Genomic DNA, 12312 nt, shown 5'->3' with positions numbered 1-12312 from the left:
TGCTGATACATGATACCCTGGGCATATGTTTTCACATTAGCTTTGAATATACCAAAACCCTATTTTCTATGGTTCTTTTTATTTCTATAGGGCAGTTCAGCATCCGCAGATATTCACATAAGAGATGTGTGTGTATGTCTTCCAGACTTTTATTAAATCGGTTCCTTTTGTTCTCAGTCATGTCGGACTCAAACCACACAGGATCTACAGTCAAAGAATTCACCATCCTTGGCTTCCCTGGACTGCAGGACCAAGAGAGCAAGACCATCCTGTCTGTGGTCTTCCTGGCTGTCTATCTCCTCACTGTATCAGGAAACCTCTTGATTGTGGTCATATTTGCTGTAAACGAGTCCCTTCACACACCCATGTATATCCTGATTTGTAACCTGGCTATTCTGGATATTTCCATGATCTCAGTCACTGTCCCTAAAATGTTAACTGTTTTCATGTTTGATTCAAGATTAATTTCCTTCGGTGCCTGTTTCACACAGATGTTTTTTCTCCTGAGTCTGATATCAGCAGAATCCTTTACCTTGACAGTTATGGCATATGACAGATATCTTGCCATCTGCCACCCACTTCACTACTCTAATATGACAAGCAACAGTCTTGTCAAGAGGCACATTGTGTGGTGTTGGGCTGGAGGGTTTTTATCAGTGTTAATTCCGGTGATTCTTGCTGTGCGTTTGCCATTCTGTGGACCTGATCAAATCCTCCACTGCTTCTGTGATCATGTTTCAGTGCTCAGGCTGGCCTGTGCAAACATTGTCATCAACAGTGTTCTGGGCTTAACCATTGCTCTGTCTGTGCTCCTCATCCCTCTCACCCTCATCTTGCTGTCCTATGTGAAGATCATGAGGTCAGCGCTTCAGATCTCCGGTGCAGAGGGCAGAGCCAAGGCCTTCTCTACCTGCAGCTCACACCTGCTCGTCATCTCTGTGTTCTTCCTGACGGCCGTAGGAGTCTACATCTCCTACAGGATTCCTGGGACCTCAGCAGATCAGCGCATCATGGCAGCTGTGTTTCAGAACGTCTTCCCTCCCCTCATGAATCCGATTATCTACTGCCTGAGGACTAAAGAGATCAGGGACAGCTTGCTGAAAACCCTGAAGAAGAGCAGAGTCTTTCCAAAGAGCATGTGAGAGAGTTCAGCTCTCTCACTCACTATCACTTCCACACCTTTTTACTCTGAACATACATCATTGATAAATAGGCACAGTTTAAAGACCAGATTCATCTAAACTGTTCACTGAATATTATTCAAATGATGGGTAAATATTGTCATATTCAACCATATAATGACATGGAGAATCTGAAACAGTAACATGTACACCGTTGTCTTATTATAAAGGAATGTAACTACTCCTTAGAGTTCAAATATTCACACCATGATATTTTGTTCTGATGGATCTCTTCTTTCTAATGCATCTCTTTGACCTTGAATGGTATACCTGGAATGTTATTTGTACTGTAGTTTTGTTCTGAATGTATTATTGAATTGGATTTTAACTTTAACCCCTTTTTCTTAATGTCAATCTTTGGATTTGTTTTTGTTTTTTTATGAAAATAAATAACTAATTGATTGTTCTGATGTAGTCTTTATTTTCTCATGAAAGGAAATCCTTGTGTAATGCGAAACTGATGTTGAGAAAGCAGGTCAGGATTTAAGGAGCATTTTCTTTGTTTTGGAAAACCAAAAGAGAGGTATGATTCACAGCAAAAATACATGTAATAAAACAAAACAAACACATTATTAAATCCCAGGGACTGCAGGTATTTTTATTTTTTCCCTAATAATTTTCTAACTGGAAGTTTTGTTTGTGTCCAGGTCTTGGTCTTTCTCCACCTTCATAAGATAATTCAAATACACACACACACGTACAGACACCCACCCACACTTAAAATTAATTGTGTGTGGGTGGGTGTTTTGTTTTTAATAGAGAGAGTAAGTGAAGGGGTAACAGATTTAACAGACACAGGAGAGGAACATAGAAACTCGCTGCCTAAATCCCACTGCTATTCATAAATTCACTACTCTGTTGCCAAATGCTAGTTTTATCAAAACAGGATCTGTAGATGAATTATTAAATAATTTCAACAATACACTAAGCACTGCTTTAGATACAGTAGCCCCATTAAGGACACGACAAATTAAACCAACAAAACACTCACCATGGTTTGACGAACACATTCGCTCACTTAAAACAGAATGCCGTAGATGTGAGTGTAAATGGAGAGAAACAAAACTAGGGGTCTTCCACATGGCATGGAATGACACAATAAGATACAAGCAGGCCCTGTCCTCTGCTAGGTCTGCCTACTACTCCAATTTAATAGAGACTCATAAGAATAACCTGTGTTTTCCTTTTAATACAATAGCAACACTTACTAACCAGCAGGTAAAGCCTTCAGAGGTTATCCCCCCGAATTTCACTGTAGTGACTTCATGGATCATTTCAATAGCAAAGTTAACGGCATTAGAAAACAGAATAGGAAACATACACAGATACTATAGCCGACACATGCAGTCCTTCACAGCCCCTGCCTACCTTGGACTCGTTTAACATAGTAAATCACCAGGAATTGGTCTCCTTAATTACTAAAATGAAAACAACAACCTGCGCACTAGACCCTATACCCACTAAACTACTAAAACAATCTCTGCCATTAATTATTCACAGAATACACAATATTATTAATGTCTCTTTATCCTGAATCGTTTAAAATAGCTGTAATTAAACCACTTCTTAAGAAACCCAGTGCCGACCCAAACCAACTTAAACACTATCGACCTATCTCAAACCTTCCCTTCCTTTCTAAGGTTCTAGAGAAAGTAGTTGCAAACCAGTTGCAAGCTTTTTTAACCGATAATCATCTTTATGAAAAATTCCAATCAGGCTTCCGTTCCGGCTATAGTACAGAAACGGCCCTGTTAAAAGTATTGAATGACGTGTTTCAGTCCTCCGACGTAGGGCACGCCAGTGTTATTATTTTATTAGACTTAAGTGCAGCTTTTGACACAATCGACCACAAAATCTTGATACACCGCTTAGAAAACCGTATTGGCTTATCTCACAATGTGCTGTCATGGTTTAAATCATATCTGTCAAACAGATTCCACAGACCCCACCATGGAAGTCTGATGAGGCACAACCCACCCCAGAGGCACCCCACCACGGAGGGTCAACGGGGCATCCAGACCCAAGGTCTGACGAGCCATCGCAACCCAAAGTCTGTTGATGGTCCAACCCCGCCACCCCCGATGGCCAGCGAGAGGCCTCCTCCAGAGGGAAGAGCACAGCCAGCAGCACCGATAAAGAACTTTCTGATCTCCTTGTTGCTGTAACAACTATACTGCCTGGAGGGGAGGCAACCATTAGGCCTGGGCCCTAAGCCGTGGACCCCCAGAGATTTATTTTCTCCTACATGCCATCCATAGGAGTTTTTTTGTTTTTCTCTCCTCCGTGCCTAAATGGTTTATTTACTTAAATGTTCACTCACTTTATTCTAGATCATGTAAAATGTTTACAGGTCTATATGTTATTTTATTGTATTTATGTATTTTATTTTGCTGTATGTTTGTTGTATGTTTACCAGTCTGTAAAGCGCTCTGTGGCTACCCTGCGAAGGGCGCTATACAAATAAAAATTGATTGAATTGATTGATTGATTTATTGCAGGTACATTTAAAATACAGTAGGTCGATGACTGTTAGTGGTTATGCAAGAAAAAGTAAATTGCTCTTATTATTAGAGATGACATCAAACTCCACTGAAAAAGGTTTGTGCAAATTACAAATCCAGTTATTGATACCAAAGTCAATTCCATCACCCAGAGTGCTCACTTTGATCCTAACTATTGTACAGAAGTTAAGATCAGTAATAAAGACATTGTGATAACATGTTTAAAATTATTTTTTGTTTAATTTGATTCACATTCATTCTTAAGGCTTTCCATTCAATAAGTTAGAATTTAAACTGACAGCTGGAGCTTTCCAAGTGAGAGTCTAGTGTAGATGTTTTCTGTGTGGAAATCTCACCAGGACACGGTGGCATGTGGGTGTAGTGCTGGGATCCTCAAAAGGCTCCCTTGCTTTTATTCCTTCTTTGTTAGCTCTGAGTTTCCTCGAGGTAAAGCATCAGGCAGGTGTAGAGGGCTGTGGGAAGCATGCCACAACAGCGCCACCTGTTGATGGAGTGTGAAGGGAGTCTAGCAGCTAGGGCAGTGCTACAGTCAAGAGAGGAGGAGACAATGGGGGAGTTTATACACAGGGCTTTTAACTCGTGAAGTGATGATGAGCGTGTACAAAAACTCAGGAGAATCAGGGTTGCTGCCCAAAAAATGGCCACAGAGAAGGGCATTACTCAAAATGATGAAAACACAGGAAAAACATGCCCGTTTTCACATGTAATCCCACATTTCGTGTGTAAATGTTGCTAAGATAATTAATGACAATATGGACAGTTGTTTTTTTTTCTGTTCAGTTCTGTATATCTTTACAAAACACTTATATACACTGCTCCATCAGTGCCGTGCAAAACCATTCGGGTAAGATCAGTAAAACACAGTAATTAAACAACTAGACGCAAGGCACACTGTACACTGTTTAATTTGACCAAGCTGTTACATGACAGTCATGGATTCAGTGATGTAAGTGTCTCGAGTATTGTTCTCATGCATGTAAACCACCCTTTCTGGGATTTTCCTGCAAAAACAGCCCATAAGCTGTACATAGGGCTAATTTGCATTAGCCCTATGTACAAGTGTCTGAGTTAACTTGTTCCTTTGGCCTTAACTTACATACTGTCCAGAAAACAGCAGGTCGTCCCGAGTGCAATAAACTGAGACCATGTCAACCCCGTGTGGGAGAGGGTCATTTAATCTTTGACTCGAGCATATTGTCTCAAATAAGGATATCAGAGCCAGCAAGAGAGACAAAAACAGAGGGAGCATGGCAGTGTCTGAGTAGGGGTTTTCACAGCAGCTGAGATGTGCTGCTGAAGGAGGCTGCTGTTCCAGGGACCTCCTGAGAGCTGTATCTGACTGGCGATTAGCAACATGATGCCCGGGCCTGCAACAGTGGAAAGAGCACACACTGGACCCTCACTACACATTCCCTTCCAGATTCTTCTCAAATATGAAAATGAACTTTGTCAATGGGCAGCTGATCCATTTAATTGTCTCTGCTTCTAAATGAGATCAACTGAGAGGAGTGTGATCCCCTGAATCCCATGATAACACATCCTGATACTGAAGTACAATTTGTTAGTTTGTTAGCAACTCTTTAATTGCTCTGTGACTCAGCCGTCCACAGGCACCTCTTGCAAATAGATGTCTATTATAATGAGGATGTCTCAGTGCTCTGTTTTCACAGCAGAGCCAATTATTAAAGCCCTCTCAGGACTGTTTCATTACACAGAGAGGGTTAATGAGAACCCAGGTCTGTTCTGTGTGGAAAAACAAAGAAAATACACAATGCACTCTTACACACTCCCGAACGCTTACATAGCCTTTTGGGCTGTATTGCCACATCAACAAAATATTGGAAATAAAGGACACACATTCAGCTGTTGTGTGTAGTTGGTCAGCAAAGACAATCAATGCATATGTATTGAAGTACCCAATCTAGTGTGAACAATTGCTTTATCAAAATGAAAACTGCCAGTTAAGAAACACAATGGGACAGTTCTTAATAAGATCTACAGATTTGTTTTCATCTTCTATATCCTTGAGAAAGGAAAGTTGTGCTTGAGTAAGTGCTTAATTTGTAATCCATTTGCTAAATTGATATGCTGAAAATATATAGTGAGGTTAATTTCTACAATATACTTTCAGCCTATAAAATAAATACATGGATTACAGACTAAAATATTGTTGTAACATATCCCATGTATTTGAAATATACAAAAGGGGGCAATATTGGCATTTAAAAAGAAATAAATAAGGATCACATATTTCTATCATAAATTAAAAATATATATTTGTCCCATATGCATCGAATTTAAATTTAGTATTGAACATGCAGTAAAATATTTGTTATCTTTGAATGAACAAAGTACTGGTAGATGAAATGTCAGGTGGGTGGTGGCTGTTATTGTCAAAACTGAGTCAGTGATGTTTAGCTGGAAACATTTTCACTGGAAGAGCAAACGTTTGTTTAAATCAGTGGTGGGTAACCTGTGGCCGGCAGGGCACATTCGGCCCACAGTGCATCCAATTGGGGCCCATGACTACCTAATAAAGTAAAATAAAGTAAGTTGTATATTTATGAGTTGTATTTATTTATTATTATTTTGTATCAATGTATTAATCTCTTAATACATTTTTGATATGTATTTTCTGCATTATAATGCTCTTTTTAAATTAAAATGTAGCATTTGTGCCTTATAATTGTGGCAAAAGGGGACTTGTGGCCCAGGCAGTTATTTGACAGCTGGTCTGGTGTCACACTGATTGATTTAGATTACTCACTACTGGTTAAAATGATCCATACATCCCAGTTATATTAATGCATTGTTGGTGTGGACATTAGTAAATTAGAACATAAGTTTCCAAATATATTTACCCCTCTTTCTGTAAACCTATTGCATAGGATGACTTTCTTCTTATTCTGGTTTTTGTCTTTTCTTTTTTTCTTTTTTTCTTTTTAGCCTATTTTCCTCCCCTGATTCCTGATGTATCATATTGTCCGACTCACATTTGGCTATAATATTTTCAAATGCATTCAGTTATGTATTCATACTGTAAGTAGATTATCTCAGACAATAACATCACATTTTTCACCAAACCCAGTTCCAGCAGATACACTGTATTGAAGGCTTTATATTATGTTTTATTGTTCTGATCTATTTTCATATGTTTATGTATTTTGTATTTGCTGCCTTGCGTAGCACCTGGATGCCATCTGTCGAGTGGTGCATTGGAAGATGAATTAACAAAGAAACAAGTCAGTAAACAGAGCAAAAATATGCAGCATCAATTTTGAAAGGGAAACATTAAGAATTTGGAAACAAAGTAATTGTATGCAAATCACTAATTTGCATATTTGTGAGATGTGGAAAGCTGTTACAAAACAATAAAAAAACATTTGAAAGGAGCTCAGTAATTGACTCAGAATATTAGATTTTAATTTACAACCTCTTCTTATTATCTCATAATGATAATTATAGTAATAATAATAGTTATATATTACATGAGTATATGTGTGTGTGTGTGTGTGTGTGTATGACTAAAATACATATTGTTAATGATTGTGCTTCTAATTGCAACTCTTTTCTTTCAATGTTCTTTTGATTGTTTTTGCATTGCAGGGGTAGTGTTCCCCTCTAGATCCCAGGAGGCATGACTGGTCTGACTCAGTCTAAGCCAGTCAGGGCAGAGGGCTCTGTTGTTCTCCTCTAAGCGTGACCCAGCATTGTGTGTGGCACCAAGCTCTCACTTTGTTGCAGCACATCAAAGAGAGAGCGATGGGAGCAGGAATTAGGAATGAGGTACCCACCCCGACCCCATTAAGATCCAATGCAGCATTTAAACACAGAAGCAGGATTAATGAACAGCCAGTAATAATAATCACAACAACTTAATTAAGAAGGAGTAAGACATTTAGTGTTGGTCTCACAATCTTATATTAAATACATGTGTACAAATTAGCTGAATGTGACAGCTATACAGTTAATCACACAATCTTCTCACTTATAAAGGGAACACAATTCCTGCAAGAAAGTATAAATGTTGGTATCCCATTCAAGGACTGCATCACGGGGCACAGCTCACTGGCTCACTGGTATTTGTGATGTATTTGCCACAAGGTTTAAGAAAAATAAATAGCTGTTGCTTTAACCCTCCTGTTATGTTCAACTGTAAGGAACAGCAATAATGTTACCAGGTCAAATTGACCTGGTGCATGTTTTACCATCTGAAAGTAGTTTAAAAAATATTTTTCTCCATAAACATTATCTTTTGCTCAATTAATATTAATTTCATCAATATTTAGTGTAATCAAGTTTTTGGTTTACTTATGATAATTTTTTTTTTTTTTTTTAAATATGTAGCCACTGCTGATTCATTGGTGAATTAATGCATTAAAGTTATCGCACCATTAAGCATCAGTCAGAGCTGGGTTATGGAACCTGAAGGTCTGTAATAAAATTATTCAAGTTATCATTAAATATATTATCTCTGAACTCTTTATTTCTGCTTGGATCATACAAAGATATAACAGGATCAAAGCATGGAATAGAGAGAGAGGGGGAGAGAGAGAGATCTGTGTGGGGACAATTTGTAATTAAAGAATAAAGTATGACATAGTTTGTTATTCCTTTAAGCAGGGCTGTGAAAAACAAACATAATTAATGATCCAAGTTTGCCCACATCAACTACCATCCAGCGCAGTCAGTCACACAAAGGTACCCAGAGAAACTCCCAGTGTGTCACAATATGGCAGGCTCAACGAGAGATACTGCTAATCAGACACACCGATATTTAATTGTCTGCTACCGCTGTGTTCTTAAATGTTACAGTTGAGTTTTTTAATGAGCACCTGGGGCAAACGTGTATTTTCCCTATGGTTAGTCATTAATACCGTGCTGCTGCACTCCATGAGGGCTTTACAGACAACAAAAACAATGCAAAACAATAACACACAGAGTAATTGCACTGTACTCCCCAAGGGCCTGAGAGACTGAGGACTCAGAGAAGACCTGTATGAGGTGAGCAAACTGCCTTGTTGAAAAACCAATGTCAATTTGGCTCGCATACTGGTTCGGCCTGAAATCAGGGATGGACAGGGACTAAAAATCATCCCTGGATTTTGACCCAGACTGGCACAACACAAACTGCCCCGTCGACGCACTAGTGCAAACACCAGCCCCTAATACTACCACTGAGCTGCATCACAGCTATTGTTGTACACTAATATAGTACTTTTTTAAGAGTGCTACAGAACACACACACTCTGTAAACTGTTATAAGAGTTCTACACAACACTCACTGAATTGTTATGATTGAACAAGTAGCATAGCACTAAAATTCAGTTGCTCATAGTTTTTTTAGCTACAGACTATAAAGATAGCAACACAGTGGAAGCAATAGCTTATTGTCAGGATTAATAATCATTATGAAACTAATAAAAGTCTGTGCTGTGTCAAGGACTGACTCATGTAAATAGCAGGGCTTCAAATGAACATTAACCAGTTGAATGTAATGTAAAAATGCAGATTTTCATTTAAATACACATATCCAAATTAAATGATTCATCATGGAAGGGCCATACACAATAACTATAATGCTACATACTCTCACCTCTCTGGTAAAAAACTAGTTATAAATTGCTCAGGTGTACTCATTTTAGAGGACACAAATTGAAGTACATAGTTAAAATATGATGAAAATATTAAATCTATTTGGTGTAATTCCTATTCAACAAATGTTCAGGAATAGGGCTTGAAATTACTGAGATGGCTGGCATGTGCATTAATCAACAAACTGCCTGTCTGGCATTATCTCACTGGTACAGTTAGTTAGCCTAGTTAGCTAGCAAATTTAAAATATTAAAAATAAGTAAAACTTTGCTGCTTGAAAAGTGCTATTTTTTAATAAATTTTGATGAAGATGTAACATGTACATACAGCTAAGCAATATTCTAACAATATGACATTGGGTATGTCAACAGAGAAGCAGTAATTGATGGAATACAGCTTCTGCATATATGGGGCGCTATTGATTGATGATTGATTGATGTTATTCTGTTGCTGTCGATTTTAAATATTGCTAAATTAAGAATCACTAACCTCTCCAATTTATCATACACAAGCAAAAGGAAGTACAACACCCTTGTATCATTTTTTTTAATTGTTTTTATTGAAACATCTAATACAAATCTCACACGAAACAGTACAAATAAATAATTTTACCCATCTTATTTTATTGTTTTATATTTTAGAAAAAAAACATTTCAGACAAAATAAATGTTACATTTGTTAGTGTTTAAACATTTAGACCATAAACTATTAACATTCCTATTAGCACAATACAAATGTCATGTCTCCCTCCCTGCCCTGGCTCCCCATGGCCCACTGCTTCACCTGCAGCCGCTGCATTGACTTTACTGTCGTTTCTCCTTCTTCTGCTGCTAAAGTTTTAACTTTTCAGCCCCACCTTTTATTGTGTTGTTTTTCCATGTTTTTTAACTAAATAGAATTGTCTCATGGCTGTCACTGTTAGTGTGTGTGAGGGAAGGGGCGGGGCTAAGGGCTGCAGCCAGTCCTGTTTTCCTCAGGGAAGTCTGACTTATTCATGCAGTACATCACTGGAAAGCTCCGGATGACAGTGATATTAAATGTAATCTGGCGCGGTAATGGTAACGGTCCCATTATAATAAGCATTGAGTGAGCCGGCCCAGTTTCTAATGTGCCAGTACAAAATGAGGCAACTGTAGAGCGCTTGTATAGCTGGTGTGGCTTATCTTTCAAGTTGGAAGCACTGCACAAAGGGAATCCAAGTCACTCAAATAGTCCCCTTTCTGTTCCTTGTTTGTATATAATGTGACGCACACACAGGAACTTCCTCTTTGCCGTTTTCGCCCTTGCATCACCTTGGTGTATAAGCGAGAGCCTTTTCTCTCTGTCTTTTATTCCTAATAAAAGCACAAAACTCCCAACTCTGGTTAGGTTGCATATAAGTATATTTATTATATACTGCAACTTCTGTCACGCATACATATATTATTGTATTATTACAATAGTTTTAAACCGAGCTGTCCCGCTGTGCCTCAGCTACTAGCTCCAGTTTTTATTTTATTATTCATTGATAGTCTCTGCTAATTTAATTTAACTTAAATTATCTTAGTCTGTAGACTATACACTGTGGTTCTTGTCCTGTTTTCAGGTTGTCTTTCAAGTCGGAAGCACTTCCCAAGGGGGAGGGGTTTCTGCGCACTTCCGTGGGAACCTGATCGAAATGTCACTCTATCAAAGCTGCCATTGGCCCCTGCACTCGTCACTCAGAACAGGTCCCTTCCCAGGTTCGTCCTCTTTTGCCTCTTCGCCTTGACCTGAGAACGTGAGCTCTCCGTGTCTTGTCTTGTGCATTAGACTCTGATTGTTTATTAACAATTATTATTGCCCGGTTGGTTGGCTTCACGGCTGTGCTGTCACCACCGTTGTTATTATTGTCTGTGTCTATTTGTGTTATTAGTTATTATCTTTGATAGCTAATCTGACTCTGTTCCGTCTGCGCTCCGGGGCTCCGGTGCGCTTCGGTTTCAGTTTCAGCTACAAATAGCACACTTTAAAAATAATAGTCGTGTTTATATAGTGTCTTATATATTCCGACTGCTTGCTGTGTTGGTTTTGTCCACAGGGCTTTTTCCTCCACAGCAGGAGCGCTAGCAGTGGCAGTAAAATCCGAGGCCCGGCCTGAGCCTCGGTGTGTCATAAGAGATCTCGCCCACATGAGGTGAACCAAATCTGCACTCTCTTGGCTGTGTAGGCCGCGCAGGCAGCGCAACAGGTGCCGCCCCCTCCACACCATGACACTCTCCCGCCGGCTTAAACTGCGCCGGTGGAGACTGAGGGGAGTCTGTCTGCCCCATCCCAGGAGGAGGACAGCAGACGGGCCATCTGGGAGGAGGACCCCCTGTCTCTGGGTCCTCAAGAGGACTCAGAGCTCGAGGCGGAGCTCATGGAGGAGGAGCTGGTCACTCCCACCTCTCCTCCTCCGCTGAGTGTGAATGCCCCTCCTGCTCCCACGGGACAGGACAGGGAGTTCTGGGCAGTCATCCAGAGGGCTGTGGAGTATCTTCAGCTCCCCTTGCCCTCTGATCCTGCCCCGCCACGCTCCAGGTTTGAGAGGGGTCACACGGGCCCTCCCGCTGCTGCCTGACCTCCTTGATGAGCTGAGGGCTACCTGGGACCATCCGGCAACAGCCCCCGCCCTAGCCAGGAGAGGGGAAGCTTATGCCAGGACCCAGGGCGCGGCAGAAGCGGGCTTTGTGGATTTTCCCTGGGTTAATTCCACCATAGCCGCGCTCGTCTCCTTACCTCCGCTGTCTGCGGAAACACGCGACCTGGCCTGCCCTAACAGGCAGTGTCGCGTCACAGAGACGCTGCTCTGAAGGGCGTATGAGGCTGGAGCCCAAGCGGATCGCCTCCGAAATGTGGAAAGCCTGCTGGCCTTGTACATGGCCCAGCTGGCGGAGCCCTCGGAGCAACATAGCACATCACCCACCCCGCCCTCTATCTTGGAGATAGTGGCGGTAGCGGATCAGCTGGTTACGGCCAGGGGGCAAGGGCAACAGGGCGATCCTTGGCAGCCA

General features: G+C 40.5%; 1 protein-coding gene across 1 annotated transcript; it reads left to right on the top strand.

The window, feature by feature from the left end:
- Positions 1-593: 593 nt before the first annotated feature.
- On the top strand, positions 594-11879 carry LOC136751714 (olfactory receptor 2A14-like). Its single transcript, XM_066707507.1, has 2 exons — positions 594-1121; positions 11595-11879. The coding sequence occupies exons 1-2, from the start codon at positions 594-596 to the stop codon at positions 11877-11879; spliced, it is 813 nt and encodes a 270-aa protein (XP_066563604.1).
- The last annotated feature ends 433 nt before the right edge of the window (positions 11880-12312 follow it).

The sequence above is a fragment of the Amia ocellicauda genome, chromosome 6 (assembly GCF_036373705.1).
Source record: "Amia ocellicauda isolate fAmiCal2 chromosome 6, fAmiCal2.hap1, whole genome shotgun sequence".
In the NCBI taxonomy this organism is placed as follows: domain Eukaryota; kingdom Metazoa; phylum Chordata; class Actinopteri; order Amiiformes; family Amiidae; genus Amia; species Amia ocellicauda.
Note: the sequence above shows the minus strand (reverse complement) of the source record. Positions and strands in the feature narration are given on the sequence as shown.